The sequence below is a fragment of the Clarias gariepinus genome, chromosome 3, assembly GCF_024256425.1.
Source record: "Clarias gariepinus isolate MV-2021 ecotype Netherlands chromosome 3, CGAR_prim_01v2, whole genome shotgun sequence".
Lineage (NCBI taxonomy): Eukaryota > Metazoa > Chordata > Actinopteri > Siluriformes > Clariidae > Clarias > Clarias gariepinus.
The window spans coordinates 46,789,770-46,817,678 of NC_071102.1; the positions used below are offsets into that span (position 1 = coordinate 46,789,770).

Genomic DNA, 27,909 nt, shown 5'->3' on the forward strand with positions numbered 1-27,909 from the left:
GTAAAGCATTTCCTTGTCTCTAACCCTGCTCTCGTGTCTCTTGTGGGTCTGGCCTGCTCAAAAGTACTAGCTAGTGTTGTGTGTTGTGTGCTCAGTGTCATCCTCTGATTAGCTTAGTGAGTGTTAAAACAGCTGACAAAATGTGTGTGTGTGTGTGTGTGTGTGTGTGTGTTTACCAGTCATGGCTGTGTTGGCTGGTTTGCAGTTGAGCTCGTCCTCTCCGTTCTTACAGTCCTCCTGTCCGTCACACACCCACTTAACAGAGATACACAGCCGATTCTCACACTGATACTGACCATCAGCACAGCGGCTCTCACAGCCCCTCTACACACACACACACACACACACACACACACACACACACACAGAGGGAACAACAGTACGCAATATCAATTACACATTATACATCAAGACGTTCGTCTCTCTCTCTCTCTCTCCCACACACACACACACACACACACACACACACCTCGTCTGAGTTATCGGTGCAGTCGGAGTCTCCGTCACAGCGGAAACGTGCAGACACACACTCTCCATTAGCACACACAAAGTCTTTTGAGCTGCATGTCAAAGGCTCTGAGGGGAAACACACACACACACACACACACACACACACACACACACACACACATCATGCTAAACTGTACCACAAACCTGGGATAAATATATACTGCATATACAATATATGTCATAAATTTTAACAATAAAATCTTAACATTATGAGATAACCTCTGAACGGTTTAAACATTATCATATAATACAGTACAAAAATATTATTATATATGAATAGTTTAATATACAATATTCAATACAAACTCACCAACCTTTATTTACACCACACCTTCTTTTGTGTGAAAACATAACAAACTCACCTAATTGTAGCAGGTTTCAGTATTTGGCAAACAAGACCTTACACACACAACAAATGACTATTTTCACAGTGCCATTACTTATTTAACAGAAATGAAGCTAAATAGATAAGAAACATTTGGGCAATACTAAGTGCCCCCTCACTGCCTCCACAGGATTTAATAAGGGTAACTTGTAGTTGGTGCTCCTAATCATCAGCCCATGATTCACTGATTATCAGCAGGTGTTCAGACCTTTACGAGTATAAAAGCAGAAATTTTCCTAGTTTGCTAATCTGGATCCACTCAGATGTGTTTCTGTACATTAATCCTGAAAAAGTTATAAAACCTTTTATGAACATTGTGGAGATCATCTCGGGTCACTTTGCTGTAACCCTGTTCCCTAAAAAAGCGGGAACGAGATGCTGCGTGAAAACGCTATGGGAACATCTCTTTGTTCTACCGGCTGTGAAGCATTTGTGTATCAAACACGCCAAATTTTGGCTTATATAACCTCGGTCAGGTGACATCATTTAGATGAGGTGGGCCTGCAGGTTATAAATAGGAGTGAACCGGAAACATCCTCAGGTCAATTTTTGTCTGAAAGGACGTCCAGACACGCCAGCAGTGCGGCATTGGAGCACAGCATCTCGTTCCCGCTTTTTCAGGAAACAGGGTTACAGCAAAGTAACCCAAAACGTTCCCTTTCACTCGATGCTGCATGAAAACGCTATAGGAACGAGAATACCAATGCCGCCGCACTGCAAGGGTCTGGACCCCCAGGATTGTGTTGCGTGTGAGCACAATAGCCAAGAATGTCTCAGACATAACTTTAGAATGCTGACTCAAGGACCCATGAGCCGGGAGTAGCATGGGCATCCAAACTATAAAATCTGACAAATGTGTGCGGAGAGTACCAACCTGTTGCATCACACACTTGCTGCAAGATGACACCTCTTTCTAGCGCAATTGATGAGGCAATCCCCCGGTCAAATAAGCCCTGATTCCTTGAGGCGAAGTGTGACTCGTAGGCTAGGGCAATGGCATCTCTCACCCAATGTGACAGCATTTGTCTAGTGCTGGCCACCCCCTGGTTGCGGCCTCCATTGCATATAAGCTGCTCTGACTTATACCACTGGCTAGTCCGGTGGACGTAAATCTGAAGAGCACGTACTGGACACAGTAAGTGAAGTCATTCTTGCTTTGGAGCTGTAAAAGGCAGATGACAGAAGGCTTTGAGAACAACTGGGTGCATGGTCGAGAATGGAACTTTCGGAAGATAGTCCGGTAAGGATGCAGAATAGCTTTGACTAGCCCAGGGGCAAAGTCTAGGCAGGATGCAGAGACTGACAAAGCCTGCAGATCTCCAATTCTTCAAAGAAGTAATGGCCATAAGAAAAAACATCTTAAGAGTCAGAAGCCTGACAGGCAGTGGACTGCATGTTTTGCCATGCACCAACTTTTAAATACACTCCATATAAAGGCATAAGTTCTTCTAGTGGAGGGAGCCCTAGCACTTAAAATAGTTTCAGTTACGCTGGGTGGAAGACCAGCATCTCTTAATTAGTCCCCCTCAGGGGCCAGACGTGAAGGTTCCAGAGCTCGGGTCGGGGATGAAATATTGTTCCCTGCGCCTAGGACATAAGATCCCTCCTCATTGGAATCACTTACAGTGAGCCATCGAAGAGAGAACCACACGCTGGTCGACCAACGGGGCGCCATCAATAAGAGGCACAAACTCTGTTGACGAACCCTTGCCAAGACTCCCGAAAGCAGAGCTATCAGAGGAAATGCATAAAGGCGTAATCTGGCCATCGCATCCAGACCAGGGGAGCTGAAGCAGTCACAGAGTAGTTAAAGGGTTGTGCATTGTGCTGTTTCTTGCGAGTCAAAGAGGTCCACCTCCGCTACATAAAATCTCTTCCAGATTTGACTGACTACTTCAGAGTAGTCTGATTCCCCATGTGTCACAGCTTGTCTGGACAGCAAGTCTACCCACATTGTTGTCCACCCGCACTAGGACATTGTAGCCTCTCAACTGTTGGAGGACATATTTTAGGGCCAGAAATAGAGCCATCATTTTGAGGCAATTAATGTGCCACGCAAGAAGATGACCTCTCCAGATCCCTTGGGCTGGACGGCCATCTAAGATCGAACCCCATAAGCCCGTAAGGGAAGCGTCTGTCGTTAGCGTCTTGTGACGACAAGACGCACCTAGAGTGGGACCCAAAGTCAGAAACTGAAAATGAACACAACTGAAATGATCTCATCCGCAGAAGGCCCAAAGGTATAACCGTGGACGCAGCTGCCATGAGACCTCTGAAAGAAAAGGACAATCACTTTCTGGTCTAGCCTGATTTCCTTTAGGGTATTGAGAATGGATTTGACACGCGTAGGAGACAGCTGTGCCTGCATTGCGATCAAAATCCATATGACACCCAAATACGTTGTCCTCCGAACAGGAAAGAGAACGCCTCTCCCGGCGTTGAGTCTCAATCCTAAAACATGGCACCTAACATTTTGCTGAAAACCGCTGCTCCCCAAAACACCAGTGGTGGCGAACATTGAAGCCCGGCCTCCTGACGGTGCTAGGAAGGAGTCTATATTCCTTATTGGAATTTTTACATGCCCCTTCCCGGCGGGGGAGACACCCCCATAGTCCTGGGCACGTAAGCGAGGTCCAGCCTCTTTGAAACAGATTGCGAAGCGCAGCGCGTCCCGCCCCAATCTCTACAAGGTGGTGCTCGGCTCGCCACACTCTCCTTTTGCGCTTTTTGCGTGGACAGAACCGGACCTGGTCGGGCCTGGGTGGCCAATGGTCCCGACTCCTGAGCACGGCAGGGGAGAAATCTCACAAAGGCCTGCTCGTAGAGCTTCGCCTCCCGAAACCTAGTGTTAACACCTGAAAAGTGGGGTTTACGGCATTGCCAAAAAGGCTGGAAGGCGAGATGGAGGCATCAAGGAGATAAACGCAATCCCTGTCCTTGATGCCTGTGAGGTTAAGCCACAGATGACTCTCTGTGGCAACCATAGCAGCCATAGAACAGCAATAGCACAGGCCGTCTGCTTGGTGGCACAGAGAAATGAATCTGTGGCTTGGCGTAGCTCTGCAAACACCACGTCGTCAATAGACACGCCAGTGCTTAGATCTCTCAGCAGGTCAGCCTGGTATGCCTGCAAAACCGCCAAAAGCTTTTCCCACCAACGAAGATCTAGTCTACATGGGTTGGTGGGAAGTGTGGGCTTTTTCAGGGAGCATGAGCTTTCAGGAGAGAGATTGAATAAATCGATGTCAATAGCACAAAAACACTGGTTGAATAGGGCTTATTCCATGAATGAGTTAACTCGTCATGAAGGTCGCCAAAGAAGGAGAGGGAGTTCTAAGTTTAAGCGCTTGGGGGATTTATTTATTTTTTTCGCCCCAGTGTCCAGTTGAGGTGTAATTATTCGACCGCACATTTTTTTACTTGTTTCAGTAACTGCTCATACGCTCGGTCATCATAAGAGGAGCGCTCTGAGGTGGCTATCTCCATTTCTGCAGAAGCAAAAGATAAAGTCTCTTCTGCCCATTCACAAGAAGCGCCGGAGCATGCTTGAGAAGTGGACGCCAAAACTTTTTGATCTGGCGAGAGCACGAGATAAAATTCCGTTTCATGCATGTCTGCCAGATCGGCACGTGAACCCTAGGAATGCACCGTGAAAACAGAAAGTGTGTGGAGATCGTCTTCCAAAAGGAAATCTGCCACACGGAGACACTTCTATTGCACATATTGGTGAGTTATCCAACACTTTCTTTCTTTTGTTTGTATATTCGCTTGCACACACACACACACACACACACACACACACACACACACACACACACAAACACATTGCGGTCCTTAAAGACAAAAAGACCTGAGGATGTTTCCGGTTCACTGCTATTAATAACCTGCACTGAGGCGACCATGAACTCCTCTGTATATCTGGATATTCTAGAGTAAATCTAAGGACATCTGTCCAAAAGTGTGACGTCAAAGTCCAGACCTCAACCCAACTAAAAAGCTTTCATGGGTCTTTAAGAGAATAAGCTGCGTATAAGAGAAAGCCCAAAAACCTCAATGAACTGAACTGAAACAATGTTGTAAAGAAGAACGTAACAAGCCATGTGAGAGACTGATACAGTCATACAGGAAACTGATAGTTCAGGTTATTAATGCTAAAAGTGGATCTACAATCTACAATCTATAAAATTAAGGGGGTACTTAGCGTTACTGAGCGTTGGTCTGAGGCTGTATTTGCCAAATACTGAGAACTGATACAGTCAGATTATGTTTTTACACAAAAAAAATTACTTAAAAGAGGGAGTACTAACTTTTAAACGTGACTGTACAATTTTTTTTAGGGTGGAATTAGTGTTAACATCTGATTTTAAAGGGGAGTTAGTGTTAACATCTGGTTTAGGGGCTGAGTTAGTCCATATCCATATAAACCACTGTTTCCTGAAATTCACACCAACACCTGTTGAGATCTGGAGCTTAACCCGAGCAGCCTGGTTTAATAAAGCGTTTTAATAAAGCTCCATGTGCGAGCTATAAAAGCTGAAAAGCAGCATCAGTGCTGTTGTGTTCCAGTGATGGAGGAGGATATAACTCCACACAGACTGCTCTGTAAATCCTGACAGTAAATCACCAACTATCTGACAGCAATTAAGCGTCCCGGAGTAAATTACCGTAATTACACAAGACATCTCTGACAGCGGGTGATCCTGCGGTGGCAGGAGAGATACTGCGAGTCAATACAGAGATAAAGCTACGTTCCTGCTTTTAATAAAAACATGACCAAAACATGACCTGAATACTAAATCACTGCTTGTGTGGCTTATTCAGCAAAACGGCATTCAGTAATAAAGATGATGTGGTGATGGTGGTTGATGGTGTTGTGGATGATCGTGATGATGAAGATGAAGGTGCTCACTGCAGTTCTCCTCGTCCGAGATGTCTCCACAGTCGCTCTGCCCGTCACACCTCCAGTGATCCGGGATGCAGTTATTGTTCCTGCAGCGGAACTCGTGTGGCCCACATGTCTTCTCATCTGATCCAGCAAAGAGAGAGAGAGAGAAAGAGAGAGAGAGAGAGAGAGAGCAAACAGCATTGGCACATCGTTCAACTGAACACCATCACATCACAGCCTGAACATGTTCACCTCCTTAGGACTGAGAGTGACTCTACAGCAAGACCATGCATCATAAATTTTCATATGGAGACTGATTAGCGTCTGTATGAAATAATCTGCAGTGTGAGGACATTCATCAGGCTGCAATAATATCACACACACCACTGATGAATATTTCATTCAGGTTCAGAGGAGAGATCTTTCTGCATCTCGCTGATGAATCATTAAATATCTATATTCTCCACATCTCAGGATGAATAAAACACAACGTGGTCAAGGTGATGATGGTGAAGATGATACTGATAATGGTGATGAAAGTGATGATGAAGATGATGGTCATTATAGTGATGAAGGTGATTGTAAAGATGATGGTAATATAAATATGATGGTGAAGATGATGGTGATAATGCTGATGAAGGTGATGAAGGTGATGGTGAAGATGCTGATAATCATGGTGATCCCTATCTCAGGAAGGAATAAAATTGTTGCCATTGTGATGATGATGATAAAGGTGATGGTCAAGATAATAAAAGTAATGACAATGGGATTAAGGTGATGAAGAGGGTGATGTGACCGGGTGATAATGATCGTGAGGATTAAGTTGAAGAAGATGACAGTAATGGTAATAAAAGTGATGGTCAAGATGATGGTGAGGGTGATAAAGGTGATGATGGTAAAAATGATGGTGATAAAGAACATCTCTCACTCATCTTCTATACCGCTTTATCCTGTATTCAGGGTCGCGGGGCGGAGCCCATCCCAGGAGGCCCAAGGCACGAGACATGGTACACTCTGGACAGGGTTCCAATCCATCACAGGGCACACACATACACACAATATGGGCAATTTGGAAACGACAATTAGCCTAACCTGCATATCTTTGGACTGTGGAAGGAAACCAGAGTACCCGGATGAAACCCACCAAGCACGCAGAGAACATGCAAACTCAATGATAAAACACAAGCTGGCATTCTGTTATTGAAAAATCATCAGCATGCATGGGAGGAGACTGACGTCAAAAAAGTCACAAAGTCCTCACACTGGAGACTCCTTTCAAGATCACCATCAAAATGAGCGCATGAATATAATCCTGCAATATTGTCACAGCTGATGTTACGGAGAATTAATCAACACCTTCTGACCAGTCAGAACACGGATATAAAAAGTGCTGAGGTGTGAAAGAGGAAATCATTCTGCTGAAGTGACGTGGCTCACCGCAGTCTGCCTCGTCTGATCCGTCTGCGCAGTCCGGGTCCTCGTCACACACCCACAGCTTGGAGATGCAGTGCATCGTGGTCTTACACTGGAAGTGTGTGGGCGAGCATGTGTTTTCAGCTGGAGCAAAACACGCACGCACAGACATACACACACACACACACACACACACACACAATAAATTCTATATGTCAAGTCACCTGATTCTCGATAGAGAAAACTTTGTTTATTTCACAAAAGCATGACTTCATTAATCCATATTAAGCCTAGTGTTTTCTGATTGGTCGAGAGCATTAGCGCAGGTGATGCACAACTGTATCGTGCATAGTTTTTTGCACATTGTGTTTTTAACTGTCTGTACAGTTACTGAAGTGTTGGAGCTGAAGAAAAAACCTAAAAACAAACTGATAAAAATAGAATATGATGGTAAATTGAAGACTGAAGAATAATAACAATAATGTAAACATTGTGAGCTGGACACTGGTCGTTCTTGGACACGATACAAATCAATAGTGCCTAGTGTGGAAGTGCCCCTAAAGTTCACAAAGTGCTCTTCAGTCTGAAGTATCTCACAGGTTAACTCCGCTCACTGCTCTACAATTCTAATTAACACTGTTCACGTTCACGTGACAGATGTGGGCCTGTGTGGAGGGTGTTAGTACATCAGTTGATGGGTGTTCATCAAATTTACACAATTTTACACTTAAGCTGTGTGTATGAAGTGTGTGAAACGCTCACGGCAGTCATGTTCGTCCTCTCCATCGCCACAGTCGTCCTGTCCGTTACAGCGCAGGTTCACTGGGATGCACTTATGAGTCCCGGTGCATTTGAACTGCCCTGATAGACAGATATACGATTCTGCACAGAGAGAGAGAGAGAGTTTAATCTTTAGCCTTGTTTTGTCCCCAGTGTGTTCATCTTCTCTGTAACTCTCACCGCAGTTTGCTTCGTCTGAGTTGTCCCCGCAGTCGTTCTCTCCATCACAGATGAAAGGAGGAAGAGCACAAAGACCAGAGCCACACTGGAACCGACCCGGCTGGCACTTAAACTCGGCTGAGGAAGGGGGAGGGGGCACATCCAACATTTATGTATAAACACACACACACACACACACACACACTGAGGTTAAGTATGGATTGTGTAGTTTTATTACTGATACATACGACAGTCTCCGGGTTCATCTGAGCCGTCACCACAGTCGTCCACTGTGTCACACTTCCACCAGAACGGAATACACTCGTCTGTGCCACAACGAAACTACACACACACACACACACACACACACACACACAAACATACAATTTTAACATTTAAACATTCAGTGTGTGCTGTAGGTGCTTGGACCCCTATAAGAGAGTGTTCAAGTGGGTACGGGTGGGACGTGTCACCTGGCTGGAGGTGCAGTTCGAAAGGCAGGTCTTGCTGTCATTGGCCAGGTAAAAGTGGGTGGGGCATGCACATCTGTAGGCTCCACCCGGAGACAACAGACACAGATGACTGCAGCCTCCGTTATTCACCTGACACTGGTGCTTTACAACTAAACACACACACACACACACACACACACACACACACACACACACACACACACAGTTAATACCAGAATTATTGTCTCATTACTAGAAATCTAACTAGAAAATCAAACTGGCTGTTAGCTACATTAGCTGTTAGCTACATTAGCTGTTAGCTACATTGCAAAACTCATAGTAAAAGTAATTTTTCCTGTAAATAAGTTCCCGTCCCTGCAAACGCCCTTGTGCTGATGCAGAACTCTATAAATATGCTAATCAGTGTTTATACACATGCTATAAAGTCATTATCAAACTTATAAAAGTTGATAGGTCATGTGATAATAACGCTCTGAGACTTCTGGAGCTCGCTGCAACTCGGTGTGACCCCCGTCATAAAAACCATATGAATATATAAACGAGTTAAATACCCTCGAAGTGTTTTTACCGTCTGGTTGGCGTAGCGGGTGATAAATTTTAATGTCACGAATGGTTTGCCAAGAGCTGAGCAGTTCCACACGCCTCTCTCCGGAGGTTTTATGAGCTCGATTCAGTGTTCGCCTCTTCTGATCGCTCCAGTAGAGAAAATCCTCAAACAGGGTGAGACTCGTCACCTCGCCCATGTCCTCGTTAGGCACTTTAACGAGATGAGACGGAATCAATTAGTGACCGCGCTGGACCGCTGCCAGCTCAGTCAGCAGAACCCAGGCATGCATACACACACACACGCACACACGCACACACACATATACTCTTTTTTTTCTCTGGCTGCGTACCAAACCCTTCTGAAGTGCTCTCATTAGAATTCCATCTCACAATGTCATGTCCACGCCACTATAATTCCTGTTTCTAAACCTGTACTGTGTCCTTATATGGTCATAGTTTCCTGTCCTCCTCAACACTTTGTGCTGTTTAGCATCCATTTTTCCTTTCTTATTACATTAACATTACATCAGGTAGATTAGCTCAGTTAAGATCAATCAGTCATAAAAAGACTTTGGTATAAAATATAATAAAAAAATCTGAATATGTTTGATGCATTTAAAACATTTAATTAAATTCAAAAACTACATTTAAAAGGTTGTTTATGCCACTCCAAAGCTGATTTTTTCTAAAATAATGATTTCTGCCAATAATTTCACTTAATATTTATTAAAGCATACTTTTTAGAGTTTGTACCTGCTGTCATGCTAGGCGTTAAATTAACCATCCCATCACACTGGGTTGTGTTCTGGGTGTTCATCAGCGTTTCGTACCTCTGTGTATCCTCGAGCCATCTGTGTCCGAGAACAGGATGCGGTTCCCGTCCGCCCAGTAGATCCTGCTGTTGACGTAGTCTATGGTGAGCGCTGACGGAGTGTGTGTATCTGTCCGGATGATGACCCGTGCACCGCTACCATCCATTCCCACGCGTCCGATGTGTGGATGCTCGCAGCAGTCGATCCAAAAAACATACCTGTGATAGAACATAAAACACCTGCAGTCAGTCTCCTGTAGAGTTAACGCTGTACCTGACCACGTCTCATTTATTGCACTTTTACAGTGCTACAATAACTGAATCATATTAATCCCAAAAAGCCCAAAGGTTTACACACCCCTATTGAATCACAGAGAGAAAGCTTTTCAGATCTTTCCTTATCTTTAATGAGCTACAGAAGCCCATGAACCAAAATAAATGTTTTAGTAGGAATGGCTACACCTTACAGTACCCTGGTTGTATAAGTGCTCATGTGTTAAAGCACATCGTACATGTCATATAGCACGCTCAATGTTTTAAAGTAAAAATCCTCTTACTTCAGACGTCTTCATTTGCATTGTTTTGTTCCACTTAAATTTATTGCAACATTTTTGCATAAATAATCAATCAGATAGTAAGGTGTTCTCCTGTGCACATCTCTCCTCAGGTTTAGTGTTGGATTTAGACCTGAGCTCTGAGTTGGCCTGTCCACAGTGCTGATCTGCACTGAGTATGTTTTTCATCTTCATCTGTCTAACAGAGACCTGCAGGTTCTTCACCAAAACAGGTTTTCAAGCAATTCATAAGTCTGTCTAATTCAAATTCAAATTTTATTTGTCACATAAACAGTCATACACAGTACGAAATGTACTAGTCTAGTCTATCATGACATGACTAGACCTTTAGATCCTGCTGAGGAGAAGCAGCTCCACTCCATGATGCTGCCACCACCCTGCTTCACCATGCTTCGCTATGGGGGTTTTCCATGATAAGCTGATTTAGAAAGAATAATTTATTATGAGAGAAAATGTCATTTTGCTGGAGGGATGTCCAGTTGCTGTTGATGTCACTCTGCTTTTTTACTCTCTCCACTTGTTCATTATGACCTTCACAGTGTTCCACGGTACATATATTGAAAAAGTGTTTTTTGTAACCTCCCTCCTGACCTTTCCAGAGTAAGATCACAAATTTCTCTCTGCAGTTCATGACTTTAGCAGTCGGATGAAACCAAGAAGATTAGCTGATCTTTACTGAGGGTTAAAGGTGGAGAATGATCTGACATGATTCAGAAATTTACAACAAAAAAAAGCTTTTTTTGTATATTAACAGGGGTGTGTAGAGTTTTGCTCTTTATAGTTGAGTGCATTACCCAGTTAAAGGGTCCAGTGTGAGAGAAGAGGGGTTCTGAAGCCCGGAGCTCATCAGGATGGTCGGGTAAAGTCCGTTAGCTTTCGCCACCTCCAGTGTTTTCCTTTCAGCGTCGCACCAGTACAGGTTTTTCCCAATCCAGTCCACTGCCAGGGCGTTTGGCACCGAGGTTCTGTGGATCACCTAAAAATTAAATCCAATAAACTCAGAAACAAACAAAATGACCTATTAATAAACATAACTGATTAATTACTCAGCCTTAACTTTAACTAAAATTATTTATGAATGGGAGAGGTTTAATTATACCCTAGTGGGAGGGGTTTACTGTAAATATGCTGTAGTGGGAGGGGTTTAAATATGCTGTAGTGGGAGGGGTTAAATTATAATGTAGTCGGAAAGGTGTTTAATTATGGTGTAGTGGGAGGGGTTTAATTACGGTGTAGTGGGAGGAGTTTAAGTATGGTGGAGTGGGAGGGGTTTAATTACAGTGCAGTGGGAGGGGTTAAATAACGGTGCAGTGGGAGGGGTTTAATTACAGTGCAGTGGAGGGGTTTAATTACGTTGTAGTGGGAGGAGTTTAAGTATGGTGGAGTGGGAGGGGTTTAATTATGGTGTAGTGCAAAGGGTTTAATTTCAGTGTAGTGGGATGGATTTAATTATGGTGTTGTGGGAGGGGTTTGAATACGGTGTAGTGGGAGGGGTTTAATTAGAAGTGTAGTGGGAGGAGCTTGAGTTTGGTTCTGCCTCGTGTCAGTGTGATGGAGTGTTGTTGTTACTAATAAATATTTTTAAATGAATAAATATAGCTCTCCATAACGCACTTGAACTTCGTTAAACACTCTCTCCACCACTAAGCGCACTCGTTAACTTCGTTAGTGTCAGAATCAATTATCTTCCCACACGGCACCGAGGCGTTCTGCCTGAGAACAGTGTGTGTTCATTACACGAGCCGCTTCACATCCCACAGGCAATTTGTAAACTTTATTCTATCTGATGTAACACATCTGCAACTCTTTTCCTAAACCGCTGTGTGTGTGTTCTCCGTCAGAGTCAAACTGACTGCAAACCGCGCATCAAACTTCGATTCTCATCACGCTGAGCAGAATTAAACGCTAAAAATCCTGGAGTGTAGAGATAATAAAGTGCAGGCCACGCCACAGGTCCTTCACTCCACTCAGTCTGAGCTGCGCGGGCGGCACGGGTCCCACTCCTCTGGGGAACACTGGGATAGACTAAACCCCTGTGACCCCCCCACCCCCCACACACACACACACACGCACGCACATACACTATCTGTAATGCTTATAGGAGTCACTCTGGGCGTGGCCTGTCCAGATTAAATAACAGTAATCAGGGTGATATCAGGTTCATGCTAGTTTTAGGTTTTGTTCTTAGACTAGATTAGCGCTAAGCTCACTCCACCGAGCTTAATTTTTCTCCTGAACATCTCTGTAGACATTAATGAGAGCTCTGATATTACAGAAGAAGATTATATATATATATATATATTATTTTCATATTTGTGAGAACTAATCCCAGTTATCAACTAAAGACGTGGGTGAGAAACCAAGGAACCGTCAGACCACACAAGTGTTTTTATCACAAGGATTTATGACTTCTTTACAGCTTTATAACTGATTTGCACAGAACTGGAAAAATAAACACACACACACACACACACACACACACACGGAGGATACCTTGAGATCGCTCCCATTTATACGCATCCTGCTGATCCTGCGTCCGCTCGGGCGACTGCTGTCAATCCAAAACATCAAATCTCTTTTGTAGTCAAAGTCCAATGAGACAACATTACTGAGACCCTGAACACAGAGAGAGAGAGAGAGAGAGAGAGACAGAGAGAGAGAGAGAGAGAGGGAGAGGGAGAGGGAGAGAGAGAGGGAGAAAGAGAGAGACATAATGTTAATATACAGGAATGCAGATACAACTTCTGCCGGTGTGCTCTGGAAGACTTTTTGCGTGCGGCTGAGCGCTGATTTAGACTATGTGGTAAATTAAAGAGGAGGACACATGACATGACGGAATTAGGCACGGCTGGTGAGACGTTTTTTATTCACTGGAATGGAAGAGATAGAAAGTTTCCTTATCGTAACATGTCTTGTATTGTTTTTAATCGCTCGATACACAACCCATCATTTTTTTATGCTATTTTACAAGGGTAAATACAAATGGAATAATTTAATTTGGTTTATTTATTTATTTTTAAATAAAATCTAAAATTAAAACATTGTAGAGTAATTAAAAGCATGCATGTTATGATAAGACAGTAATAATGTCAATTTTAGAATGTAGAATCCAGAAGATTTTAAATTTACACAAATTAAAGAAGAGGCCCGAAGCAAGATCCAAGATCCTCCACTTTGCTGAAACCATGCACAGTGAGGAGAGGTCCATTTTAGTTTCTCCGAGTGTAAAGGTGAGAAAAGCTGATTTACACCTGGGGAGGGTGTATTATTTGCATTTGAATGTGTCTGACATTACAAAGCATACACAGTAACACTTGGACAATGGAACATCGCAGAACGTGCGAGTTGACGCCCTTGCACCGGTCACTAACCATTAAAATGTTGGATTTGAACTAAAATGCCACTTATATTTGTGTTTAATTAAATTCTTAAATCATCGTGTTCACCCATGGGTTTACTGCATAAACACCAGAACAAAAGGTCTAGGGACAAAACGGAGAAGTTGCTTTTTTCGTTTTTTTTCCATTGTGTTTAATCATGCAGCACTTTTAGTATTCATAGCAAAAGCAACTCAACAGTGTGATTAAAGTACCCGAAATAACTGCATAACTGAATTTTGACCCAGCATAAACAACCCAACGACGTGTTCACAGAAACCCAGCATTTTTTTTTAGTGTACTACTACAGTACTAACGAATGAAGTGCAGTCAAAGCCCGGGGGTTCTGCGTGCTGTCGCGTTGTATTCAGAGAGTAGTACATGTTTTTGTGGTTATTTTTTTCACTTCATGTCTGTTGTTTTATCGATAAATCTGCTCATATCTGCGCATGCGTTTATCAGCCTTTTGATCAAAAAGCCGCACGTGCAACTCACTTTCACTTTGCACAAGACAGTGTTTATTGTATATTGTATATTTAAAGCGCATAAGCACAATAAAACAATTGTTTTAGGCTAATATGTCATACATCATTGTAGTCTTTTTGCACACACGTGCGGGTGCGTTACAATAATAATAAGAAGAAGAAGAATAAATTCGGAGAACTACTACTAATAATAATTATAATACTGAATGGAGAAAGCGCAGTCAAAGTAAGTATCATCATTGAAGGAGAAAAGAAAATGAAGAATAAATACATATAAGTATTTACAGTTTGACACGTTTATGAGCTCCGTCGCTTGCTGTCAAAGGGCGCCTAAGAGAGAGAACACATTTTCGGCTTCAGTAAACACACAATACTTCAGACTGAAACACGACTGCCCCCTACAGGTAATGAAGGGCATTTTCACAGCTTGCCGCGCGCAGCCGCAGCAAGTCACGGGATTCCTTTTCTCGAAACGTCCGTTTTTAATGGCAACATCTGTACGTGTTACTCGCAATATTTAATGTAATCAATCTTTATTAATTGCTTTGGAAACTATGTGTTTCTTTTATCATTCATGCCAATAAAGCACTGTTCAACTGAAGAGAGAGAGAGAGAGAGAGAGAGAGCAAATGGATGTGAAAAAAATGACCCAGTAAGACAGGAAATGTGGAAAATAGAAATAAAGGACCTGAAACATAGAGAGAGAAAGAGAGAGAGAGGTGTGTTTTATTAATCAGTTATAAATCACAGATAAAATGTCTGTAATGATCTGAAACCAATCAGAAGGTCATTATCAGCGATGATGTCATACTTCATTCCTGCTCCAACTCTGTCCTCAGTCACGAACTAAAATAATCTGCTCATTAATCCATCACACACACACACACACACACACACACACACACACACACACACACACACACAGTGCTCCAGTGTAAAGGAGCCAGCAGTAGTGTGTGTTGACACTACTCACCATGCAACATGCACAGGAAAAGTGGGAGGAGCTATACAAGGACACACCCCTAGCACCTGAGCAGAATGTTTACCTCCCTTACATTCCATAAACTACAGCGTGTCGCGGTAATGAGACAGCGTTACAGCTCCACCTCTGACACTTACATCACCTCCTGACTGACCAATCAGAGCGCAGGATTTAGCAGCGTGTGTGTTATGGAGCGTACGGGGGCCCGCGGTGCTCGAGTCCGTACCTGTTTCAGCAGCGTGTAGTTGGATCCGTCCAGGCTGATCCGTCTGATCTCATGATGATCGGCCAGAATCAGAAACGGCTCTTCTGCTAAACACAAACCACAAGTGCAGAGCTGAAACTTTTCCGCTACAATGCTAATGTTGCTAACAATAATGAAAGTGTCCAGATCATCACAGTGCACTAAACATGGTTGTGTAAACTCCTCACTCGGCACAGAGACAGAAACAGCTGCAGGGGAAAAACACTCACTCTCACTCTGGGCTCAGGCTCAGGTAGGGGGTGTGGCCTAAGGTCTGGAGGCGAGGCTTGGACATTAGAAGTGATATGAAAGAGTAAAGCTCAGTTTTAAACTCAGTGGCACTAATCTGGAGTCTGTAAGTGTCTGTAGCTGGTTAGCAAAATTAACAATATAAAACTACACGACAAAACAAGAACAAACCCATCTCATCTGATCAGCGCAGAAGTGTGTTTATGTATGTGTGTGTGTGTGTGTGTGTGTGTGCCAGTACCTAAGACAGCTCTGCAGCTGTGTGCGTCCGTCTCCAGGGGTTTGTATCCATCCGCGCACACACACTTGTACGACCCGTACGTGTTCACACACTGCTGGCTGCACGGGAATCTCTCTACACACTCGTTAATGTCCACACACGTCCGTCCGTCCGTCTTCAGCCGGAAACCAGGCCAGCACACACACTGCAGTGCAAACACACACACAAACACATGGTCACAGGTGGCATCCAGCCAATTATAGCGACAGTCCTCCTTTTCCTCCACCTCTAACCACGCCCCTTCTCCACTATTACACATGTCTTGGTTAAGGCATTGGACTACGGACCACAACCACCAAGTTGCCACTGTTGGGCCCTTGAGCGCGGCCCTTAACCCTCAACTGCTCAAATGTGTAGAGATGTGTATGAGATAAAACTGTAAGTCGCTCTGGATAAGGGCGTCTGCCAAATGCCTAAACGTAAATGTAAACGTAAATGTCTCACACACACACACAGTGTATCTGAACAGAACCCATGTCTGCTCAGATCTTTATGCAGATAGAAAACACAGTGATCAGACTCTGAGAGAGGCTCAGGGTGAAGCAGCGGTCGCGGGTTCACTTCCACATCTGTAGCTTAAGATTGGACTCTGAGTTACTCACAGCAGGAAGTAAATCAAACGTGGTGGTGTTTCCTGGATGGCAGTGTGCTCTTTATTTTAAAAAGCGAGTCAGTAAACAGGGCCACAGGGGCAGAGTTTCTGTAGGTCTGCAGGAACAACATGATGTACTGCAGAGAGACCCGCTACGTTACATCACATGTTTCTGCAGAACTAAAGCTCACCTCACACACGGTCGCTAGGAGACACAGCAATACAGGCAGTCAGAGCCAATATAGGCCCCCTAGACTGTGCACTTCTCCAGGAGGACATTAGTTCCACACCCGATATGAGAACAGATCTATGTTACTCTGGTAGAAGAGAAAGAAAAGACAGAGAAATTAAGAAAAAAATCAGACCTATCTGCAGAAGGCAGCTTCATTTCTGAAAAGTAAGAGTTTTCCCAAAAGTGTGCATGACAGCCTGCACTGGGCTCGTATACAACACACTGAACTTTCCATCATTTTACCATCGCATGCTGCTCACACATAACACACAAGGTTTGGAGAAAATAAACTTTGGATGTGATTTGCTATTTCATGGAATTGCCTCCACAGCGACGGCTCCATGCTCGAGACTGATGTCATAACCACCAACGCTCACTTTTTTCTATTATAATTATTTTGCACTTTTTTAAAATTCCTTAATCAACATTTTTGGTTGAGGTTTGTTCAGGTCTCTGTAATAAAACAAACACCACAGGAAGAGTGTATGAATAAATAATCTGTTTTGCTCTGATTTAGACCAACTGTAAGGACAAGAGTGTGAGATGGACTTTATGTCCCTTTACCCAGTTTTTAGTCACTGGTGTGTACAACACAATCCTCTGAACTCTCACAGGGCCGATTCACCATATTGTCTCATTCACAGCTGTGCGACTTAATGAGGGTGCAAAGGGAGGGAACACCAGCAGTATATTTTCTGTGTGTGTGTGTGTGTGTGTGTGTGTGTGTGTGTATTATGAGGTGACAGATTGCAAATTTAATCTTAAGGAATGCAGCAGGAGGTGACAGAATGACAGTGCAGTGTGTAAACAGGAGAATGTTAAAGCCAAAACAAAACGAGAAATAAAAGAAAAGTAAATGAAGCAGGTTTTCAGCTCCAGATCTGAAGAGTTCATGTTGTAATGAGTCAGGAGTAAACGTCTAATCATGTGCTCTGTCTTGAAGAGATTAAAGCTGATTATAATTCCTCTTAGTGTCTGTGTGAATCTGTAGCAGTCTGAATGTAAACCATGATGTGGAGCTGACGGTGCGAGGCAGTGTGTGTTCCTGCCAGAAATGTCACATCGCGGCAGCACTTTACAGTAACACGTGCCAAACCTGTCCTGCCTGCCAAGCCTTCTTTCTGTGTGTGTGTGTATGTGTGTATGTGTAGTTGTCAGCTGGTGTGCTATTTCCTGACAGCGCTGCTCTTTTCTCTGCTTTGTCCTCAGTGATGGTGTCAGGAATACGGCTGCTGCACAGAACACACTCGTCTGAACCACATTTACTGAGAAAAGAGGGAGCTATGAACAACTACAGCGCTGAGAGACCATGACTCATCAACTACTCAACAATGCTCTTTAACCATCTCATCTCCAACACCGTCCAAAGCTTTTCAACCATCTTATCTACAACACCCTAAACATTATTTAACCATCTCATCTCCAAGCCACACCACTCTTGAACTATCTCATTTTCAACACCCTCTCAAACTTTTCACCCCTCTCATCTTCAACATCCTCCTGCAGCTTTCTAACTCACTTCCCTCCAAAGCACTACTGGGGCTGAGATGTTGAAATTAAAAGAGGAGCCCAGAAGAATGGCTAGACTTTTTTGGCCTCCTACTTTCTGGTAAAAGGATGCATGCTTTATTACTATGCCCAATGGCAAAGCCAAGGATTTGACCTTCTGATGGTGCCCCAAGTTAAGGTCGACACAGTTGTGCACTCATCGTGCCAGTTGAGCATGGGTGTATAGACCATGTGAGCCCTCTGCCAGGCAGCCAGTATCAGTGTCCAGAAACAAGGCCACTATAAAAAGGCTATGTCATGAAACATATTCATGGAGGATCTTTGTTGCAGGTAAAGCAGATTCATACACCCATCCACCACCCTCAGACTGATGGTCGGATGGAGCAATTTAACCAAACACTAAATCAAATCCTGCAGCGGTGGTGAACAGAAAGGAAGGAAAATTGGACTGTCTCCTGCCTTGTACACCATTTGCTTTTAAAAATACACCAAAAACATTCACAAGGTTTACACCCATCAAATTCCTCTCCATCCATTAGTGCTGCTCGACGTGTCTAGGAAAGAACAACTGTCTCTGTACTAATCCATGGATAAATACATGTAGGGCAGCATAGACAAATTACCTTAAGTGCCTAACAGTACATGGAGCAGGCCTAGGACTTGACATGGAAGCCCCATCAGGGAGGTATTGTGACAGGAGCCCACGATCAGGTAAATGACAATTAAGTAGGCAAAATGGTAAGAGATGGCATAAATGTGTCTGCCATCATCTGGTCAACCCCCATTGTGGTGATGTTTAAACCTGATGGGAATCCCAGGTGCATGACTCTTTTAAGCTGAACCAGGTATTAAAGTTTGATACTACCCTCTTGATTGGGTGGGTGACTATGTGGAAAGCTTTGGATTTCCTATGATGGCTTGTTCCCCTTGCTGAAGACCTTTAAGTGCCTTATGGATTTCATCCTCTGGCCCAGGATCAATTCACCACAACGTACCTGGACAGCATCATAATTCACTCCCACACTCTCCAACGGGTACTAGGTTGTCCCCAACAGATGAAAGTACAGTAACATAGTGTTAGGTTTTAGATGAAGAAGAAGTGTGTGTCCGAGCTAAGTTTTAAGCTAAGAGAAGAAGAGTTATTTCTTGTTGTGTCCGCTGCACCTTAAAACACTTCCCGGTCCGGGCCCGATCGACCGGGAGAGACAAACACACACACACACACGCAGGCATGATGTCTGAAGATCTCTGTTTATTCTCAGCAAAGAGAGCACATTTAAACGGTGCTACGTCCCAAACATCAAAAGAACCAGTCATTAACATGTCAGTCATAGAGGGACCTGGAGACAGACAGGTTAGAGGAGATACATTTGCATTCTCCTGATTTAACAAAAGGATTCTAGCAGACAGGAACCAGACAGGATATAGAAGGTGTTACCACAGAAGGCATAAGGAAGCACAGTGAGGGGTCTGTTCTTAGAGCACAGGAATCTTCTTATTAGATTACAGTGTCTTACTACATTATAAAACATTACACATAGTAACCAAGGTACCTGATAGGATGGAAACTGATCAAGCCTCAAAAAAATAAGGTTGACGACGTTAGAGAGTACCCATAACCCATACACCAAGAAACACGTAGGGTAGTATCGCAAATTCATATCTATCTATATCATACATCATATCTGTTTCTCTCCCTGTCTATCTCTGTCTTCTCCTTTATATCCTTCCCCATCTCAGACCTGACCAGGAAAAGACAGCGGGACTAGATACGTTAAAAAATCCTGCATCATTCAGCTTGCTGGTTCTTTAAAACTTTTTAGTTCTTTTTTTTTACAGTTTAAACTGATGGGTCAGACTCAGGCCTAGATACTGTACTGCTCCAACGATTTAAAATGCCCTCTTTTCTGCAGAAGGTTGTGGCCCCAATCCCATTGCGGTTGTCTCTTCTGGTGCTGCCACGGCGGTAAAATAGCCACTAACCCGCTCTGCATCTCAGAGTCTAGCAATTGCACCTCGGGCCAACTGGACTCACTGACCGCGCCTCCTCACATGATGACACTGCAATTTCTCAGTTTTGCTCTCTCCCACCCTGCTTTACCATAAACAAACAGACAGCTCCAAGGTTGGGATTTTGCCCGTTAACATTGCCAAGCACTACAGCAATCAGGCTTCTTATTACACTTACTACTCTATCTCTATCTTTATCGTACATTTAACACAAACACATGCACACACACAGACACACACACAGACACAAACGGACACACACCTTGTAACCCACAGGCAGGTCGTGACAGTCCTGAGTGCACTGACTCACTCGCCGGTTTAAACACTCGTTAATGTTGCAGTTCCTCTCGTCTGATTGGTCACCGCAGTCGTCGTGGAGATTGCACACACTGAGCAGCGGGATGCAGCGGCCATTAGCGCACATAAAAAATGAGCCATTGCACAAACTTTCTAAAACACAGCAAGACATAAAAATATGCATATTTAGTCACAGATTATAATATTCAATTCAATTCAATTCAATTTTATTTGTATAGCGCTTTTAGCAATTTTCATTGCCGCAAAGCAGCTTTACATAGTCAAAAGAATTATTTAGGTTTGTATGAAATGTGAATTTGTATGAATCAAAATGGTCAGTTTGTCCCTGGTGAGCAAGCCGAGGGCGACAGTGGCAAGGAAAAACTCCCTGAGATGGTAAGAGGAAGAAACCTTGAGAGGAACCAGACTCAACAGGGAACCCATCCTCATCTGGGTGAAACAGAAAGCAGTAAATGATCTGCATTTATACAGTGTGTAGGGTGGGAGGCAGTTCAGCTATAATAGCTGAATACTAAGCTAATACTAGCCTAAACAAAAATTATTTCAGTTACAGAATTCTAAAGAGAGAAAAACAGAAAACCCCCGCAAATACACCTATTAAACAAAGTTTTAACAAGGTTTTTCTTTAATATGTTGTGATCTTTGGTCTGTTCGGCAAAAATGTTACTTCAAGAAGATCATAGTTGTTCTATATATTTTAGCTACACTTAATTAAATCTGTTGTTTACAATTATATCAAAGCCCTGCTGTGGTGTGCTTTGTCATTTCCTCCATGACTTCCTGAAAAAGAAAATGAATGGAGAAACAGATGGTACTACATTTCCCAAAAGGCCCTGGCATGCTGTCAGTCAAACTCGCTTGCCGGCGTTTAGGTCTTGCCTGCAGCTGAACACTTCGGGTTTAGCGGTGCTTCGTCTGACTGATCGAGACAGTCTGGGAAGCCATCACACTCCCACTGGACACTGGGTAAGCACCGCCCATCTGAGCACTGAAACTCCGCCTTCCCACAGGCGTGATATTCTGAAAGAATAAAGAGGACATTATTTGAAGGGTTTATTTGTTACTTGTACTCAGGGAGAGTCATGTGCTCAGTGAGGCTCTGTAACCCGACTCTGAACAGCAGAAACCTTCCTCAGGTTAGGTACACCCCCACTGACCTCATGCGGACAAATTATATCCTGTAGTAAGGCATTGATCTTTTACTGCAGTTATCAGTGCACACAAACAGCAAGGGTAAATTAAAATGCACACAAGATCACAGGCCAGCCTTCAGAGATCCTCATCAGTACAGAGAGAGAAAGAGAGAGAGAGAATAAAATGCAAGGTAATTTAAGGACACTAACTGCACTGGAGAGACTCATCAGACCCGTCACTGCAGTCATCATCACGGTCACACACAAAACGCTGCGGGATGCAGTCTCCATTACTACACCGATACGCCTCATCAGAGCATGTAAGATTCAGAGCTGAGGGACAGAGACAGGGAAAGAGATGGGAAGAGACAGAGACAGACAGGGAAAGTGAACAGACAACAAAAGAGACAGTAAAAGAAGCAGACAGAGAGACAGACAGACAGGAAAAGAGGCAGACAGGGGGAGAGAACAGACAGGACAGACAAGAAGAGAGACAGACAGGTAGAGTCAGTGATTTATGTATAATTCTATTATCACTAATAGCACTGACACTGAAGCGATGTTGCACTAACAAACTCATATGCTCGTATGTGTTCGTGCGTTCACGTGTGTGTGTGTGTGTGTGTGTGTGTGTGTGTGTGTGTGTTTGTGTGTGTGTGTGTTACCACAGCCAGCTGTTGCGAGTTCATCACTACCATCAGGACAGTCCCTCTCGCCATCACACACCCATCGTCTCGACACACACATATACGTCTCGGGGCAGCGAAACGCCCCAGGTGCACACGACACTGCACCTACAGAGGGGCACAGAGAAAAGGGGGACCAGTGAATTATAAATTCACTCACTGACATGATGATCCACTCACCCACTCACTCAGTAAAGTAAAGGCTCACTTACTGACTCAGTGACTCACATGCTGAGTGACTCACTTACTGGTTAACACATATGGAAGCATATTTTAGTAAAATATATTTGTATAAGCCTTTGAGTGGCGCAGTGGTAAAGTGCTCACTCTATCTTCCAGAGATCGCGAGTTCCTTTCGCAGCCGGAGATCTAGAGAGAGCTGATTGGCCGATTTCTCTCAGGGGAGGGATGAGAGGTATTCAGTGCTTCCACATTAATACTTGAAGCGCCAAGCAGCGGTCATTTGACCGCAATGGGGGAAAAAAAAAAATACTTCACACTCGATCAAACTTTTCCTAGTTCTGTGAGCTTAATCACCCTGTATGCTTACATTTTTAAAATCGCACCAGTAAAAGCCAGTATAAAGCTACATGAAATCGCTGACAGCTGTGCGCCGGTCATGCCGTTTCCTGCCTTTTCCAACCTGCGATTCTCATTTCTCTCAGCAACATGCTGAACATATATATATATATATATATATATATATATATCATGCATCTTTATACATTTGGAATCTGCATCTACATTTTCTGTTGCATGTATAGAATTAGTTTCAGCTAAAACTCATAATCAATGGTGTTGGGGTACTTATGTAGTGATAATTAGTTTCAGCCAAATCATTAAAACTAACAATAGACTATGAGAGGTGGTTGGAAGGTGTTACTCTGAATATAAACAAACAAAATACAGTTTTTTTTTCTCAGAGGTAAACGGAAAAGTGAAGTTGCTGTTTAGTGTCACTATGTCATAACCAGTGAAACAACGTGGACTCATCGCTGTGCTTGTTGTAACTGAAAAAAATGCTGCAACTGCTTTAAAGTCTTTCCACTCCGTGACCGCTGAAATCCGACACGACACCACGTTAGGCTACGTCTTGACTCATTTGCATATCGACAGTGATTAGATGTTGACCGAGGAGGTGTGTGTGTGTGTGTGTGCGCGCCTACTTCGTGTACTTTTATAAACATTTTAAATATAAACACACAAAATACAGCTTTTTTTTCTCAGAGGTAAACGGAAAAGTGAAGTTGTTCAGCTGTTTAGTGTCACTATGCAGATGTTACACTTAGTGTAGTTACCGAAATCTTTGATTTAGTTCTCATTCAGTGGCCACACATCACTTCCATATTTCCCTCGCTTTTATTACATGAACATAAGCAGTGAAAAGGTCTGCAGGTTTATAATACACCGCGGCCAAGTGAACCACGTTCCCGTCGATTAGGCGCGTGGTCCGTTGCCTAGCAACACTGAACGAAACGAGGCATAATCGTGGTGTTTGCTTCGGTTATGACATAGCATAGTTTATTATCTGCTGTGGTAGATCTAATTTATTCAAATTTAATATTGTTTTAGCGATAATTTCTACATACGATATAAAATTAAGTAGAGCTTTCCTTTTTGTTATAGTACGAAGCCCCTAGATGGACAAAGGACGAGGAAAAAACAGCAGAAAAAAGTCATGCCAAAAACTTTGGGTTACAATGCAAAACATGACTTGTTTTTTTTCTGCCGTTTTTTCCCTCTTCGTTTGTCCCCTTAGAGACCATGTAGTAGGTTTTCTCAGTTGAATATGAAAAAAAAAGATATCGCTGATTATCAACGCAGAAATTAATGGCGCATTGTCCAAGTGCAAGTTGATCTTGGAGCTAAACTATTTGCTTTGGGTGAAAGCGCCATCTAGCGATCATTGTGTGTTAGCAGCAGCTTCCCATTCAAAACAATAGGCGGTCAAATGACCGCTGAACCGCGTTATTAGTAGGTCACACTGGCGTGGCGCTTCTAGTGTTAAGCATAGCTCTACAGCCAACCAGGGGCATCTGTGAGCTCATGTAAGCGGAAGGAGCGGATAGCGCTGTCCCCTGAGTGTGTTGTGGAAACACGTGATAGTCTTCGGCCCTCCTGACTGAGGTGCAGTAGCTTAATGTGGGAGCTCCTAGTAACGCGGAGGAATTGGACACGACGAAAAATAGGAAGAAAATCGGGGAGAAAAAATTAAAATAAAATAAATAAATATATATACACACACACACACACACACACACACACTTGTGTATGCAGCAATGTAACAATATGATAATATTAATCTACATAATATTAATCTTGGTGAAATAAAATATAGACGTAACTTCCTGTTCTTGTATCGTTGCTGCAAAAGTTTCGCGTTTGTATCAGTGTTCAATTTATACAGCTTTTTAGTTTTTACAGTAATAATATTAATGGCAACAAGTTTTTACCTTTTTATACTATTGCGCTTCACCTTTTTTTTGTTTTTTGCGCTTTTTGAAGAATGCACGAGTTCCTTCGTCTAAAAAAAACAAACGGAATTTACCTTGAAACAAATAAACTCCGAATATAATGGATAATACAGTAACTAGCTTGTTCAGTGTGTAAAGTGCAGGATGTTTAAACATTCCTCCTCCATTGTTAGTGATAATTTTAATTGATAGGTGTTTGTGTTAGTGAGCACTCTGACGGAGAAGATATCCGTCTTATCATTAGTCTATTTCTTTTCGTGTAATTTATCTATTCTTTGGATTAGGTATAAAAAATTATTTGCAATTCCACTATCTGAAGTTATCTGAGAGTCTCAATTAAAGTGTGTCATAGTAATAACGTACGCACAGCGCCGCGCTACCGCATTAAACGCACATTTACATCAACTATTACACAAAGCTTTATCAGTAATCTCCCCGAGTTACCAACTTTAATTGGATCGCAGTCTGACTCCAAAGAACTCGTTCAGGTGACTGAATATTTACATTCCATTATACCTTAAATAATGTAGCTCCAGTTAAAAGGAAAATTATTAGAGATAAGAAACTTGCTCTCTGGTATAATGATCACACGCACATTTTAAAACAGTAAATGGTATCAAACTTAATTGTTAGTATTTCAAAAAGGATAAAAGAAGAGAATATAGAAAAGCTCTTAGTGTAACTAGATCAATGTATCTCTCCACTCTTATGCTAACGCTTCCCTCATGGGCTGGGGTGTGGTCTTAGATGGCCGTTCAGCCCCAGGAAGCTGGAGAGGTCATCTGCTCGCGGGGCATATCAATTGCCTCGAAATGATGGCTCTATTTCTGGCCCTAAAGCACTTCCTCCAGCAGTTGAGAGGCTACCATGTCCTAGTGCGGGTGGACAACACTCTGGTAGTCTCATATATTAATCGCCAGGGCGGACTGCGCTCGCGCCGCTTGAATAAGCTAGCGCACCAGGTTCTGCTTTGGGCACAGGACAAGTTCCTGTCCCTCAGGGCGATTTACATTCCAGGGCATATGAATGTGGGAGCAGAATTGCTGTCCAGTCAAGCTCTGACACATGGGAAATGAAAACCCTACCCCGAAGTAGTCAGACAATCTGGGAGAGATTTCATGTAGCAGAGGTGGACCTCTTTGCCTCACAAGAAACAAAAAATGTCCCCTTTACTACTCTCTGACTTTTCCAGCTCCCATGGGTCTGGACGCCTTAGCCCGTACGTGACCCAGATTATGCCTTTGTGCGTTTTTCCCGATAGCTCTGCTCCCGAGAGTCTTGGTGAGGGTCGTCAACAGGGTTTGCGCCTCTTACTGATAGCGCCCCATTGGCCGACCAGAGTGTGGTTCTTAGATCTAATAACTCTCCTCGACGGCTCACCGTTGTTGATTACAGTGAGAAGGAATCTTCTGTCTCAGGCGCAGGGGACACTAATTCATCTCCGGTCCGAGCTCTGGAGCACTGATCGCGGCCAATTAAGAGATACCAGTCTTAACCAGCCAGTGTAATTGAAACTATTTTAAATGCTAGGGCTCCCTCCTCTAGAAGAACTTATGCCCTCAAATAGAGTGTATTTGAAAGTTGGTGCAAGGCAAAACATGTAGACCCAGTTCACTGTCCGAATCGTTTCAGTGCTGGGGTTTCTCCAAGAAAAGTTGTCCTCGGGCTTATGTCCTACTTCTCTCAAAACGTGTATAGCTGCAATTCTGACTTGTCATGTTCTAACTGATGGGTTTTCTGTGGGAAAGCACCCTTTAGTTGCCCGTTTTATTTTATTTGTGGAGCTAAATGGTTGAGGCCGCCCACTAGAGCCACTGTCCCTTCTGGGGACTTATCTATTGTGCTTGAAGGTCTGATTGACACCCCTTTTGAACCACTAGAGTCAGCACCTGTTAGGTTTCTGAGTCTTAAGATGGTTTTTCTCATGGCCGTTACTTCTCTGAAGAGAATTGGAGATCTGCAGGCTTTGTGAGTCTCTCCATTCTGCCTAAATTTTCTCCCTGGGCTGGACAAAGCTATTATGCATCCTCAATCCTCACTATCTTCCGAAAGTTTCATTCTCAACCATGCACCCAGTTGTTCCCGAAGCATTCTGTCCTCCGCCTTTTACAGCTCCGGAGCAGGAAAGACTTCACTTACTGTGCCTAGTACGTGCTCTTCAGATTTACGTCCACCACCCTTGCCAGTGGCTTAAGTCAGAGCAGCTTTTCATGTTACGGAGACCGCAACCGGGGGACGGCCGCCACTACACAAATGTTGTATGTAGTATTGCCCTAGCCTATGAGGTGCGTGGTCTCACTTCGCCTCTAGGAATCAGGGCTCATTCGACTAGGGGGATTGCCTCATCTATTGCGCTGGCAAGAGGTGTTCCCCTGAAGCAAGTGTTGATCCTCTTTGCACACATTTGTCAGATTTTATATTCTGGATGTTCATGCTACTCCGGGCTCACGGGTCCTCGAGTCAGCCTCCCAGAGCTAGCTCTGAGACCTCCTTGGCCTTTGTGCGCACACGCTCCAAAACCTTGGGGGTCCAGACACTTGCAGTGTGGCGGCGTTGGTTTTCTTGCTCCCATAGCTTTTTCACGCAGCATCGAGTGTAGCTTTTGAAAGGGAACATCTTGGGTTATTTTGCTGTAACCCTGTTACAAGCAGGAACGAGATGCTGCGCTCCAATTCCACACTGCTTGCGTAACTGGACGTCCTTTTAGACAAAATTGATCTGAGGAATGTTTCTGGTTCACTCCTATTTATAACCTGCAGGTGCGCTTCATCAGATGATGTTAGCATCTCGTTCCCGCTTTT

The 27,909-nt window shown here is 43.5% G+C and overlaps 1 protein-coding gene across 1 annotated transcript in view; it reads right to left on the reverse strand.

Moving 5' to 3' along the window:
• LOC128519304 (low-density lipoprotein receptor-related protein 1B-like) overlaps nucleotides 1–27,909 on the reverse strand; it is a gene marked incomplete at its 5' end in the record, with an annotated part of 288,531 nt that overhangs the window by 58,114 nt on the left and 202,508 nt on the right. The window contains 18 exons of the mRNA XM_053492987.1: nucleotides 177–324; nucleotides 470–576; nucleotides 5,805–5,921; nucleotides 7,218–7,337; nucleotides 7,956–8,075; nucleotides 8,154–8,270; nucleotides 8,381–8,474; nucleotides 8,606–8,754; nucleotides 9,174–9,362; nucleotides 9,982–10,181; nucleotides 11,332–11,513; nucleotides 13,031–13,153; nucleotides 15,608–15,693; nucleotides 16,116–16,299; nucleotides 20,760–20,947; nucleotides 21,695–21,835; nucleotides 22,159–22,281; nucleotides 22,614–22,742. Coding sequence (XP_053348962.1) covers nucleotides 177–324; nucleotides 470–576; nucleotides 5,805–5,921; nucleotides 7,218–7,337; nucleotides 7,956–8,075; nucleotides 8,154–8,270; nucleotides 8,381–8,474; nucleotides 8,606–8,754; nucleotides 9,174–9,362; nucleotides 9,982–10,181; nucleotides 11,332–11,513; nucleotides 13,031–13,153; nucleotides 15,608–15,693; nucleotides 16,116–16,299; nucleotides 20,760–20,947; nucleotides 21,695–21,835; nucleotides 22,159–22,281; nucleotides 22,614–22,742 — 2,517 coding nt within the window. The remainder of the gene's footprint in view (nucleotides 1–176; nucleotides 325–469; nucleotides 577–5,804; nucleotides 5,922–7,217; nucleotides 7,338–7,955; nucleotides 8,076–8,153; nucleotides 8,271–8,380; nucleotides 8,475–8,605; nucleotides 8,755–9,173; nucleotides 9,363–9,981; nucleotides 10,182–11,331; nucleotides 11,514–13,030; nucleotides 13,154–15,607; nucleotides 15,694–16,115; nucleotides 16,300–20,759; nucleotides 20,948–21,694; nucleotides 21,836–22,158; nucleotides 22,282–22,613; nucleotides 22,743–27,909) is intronic.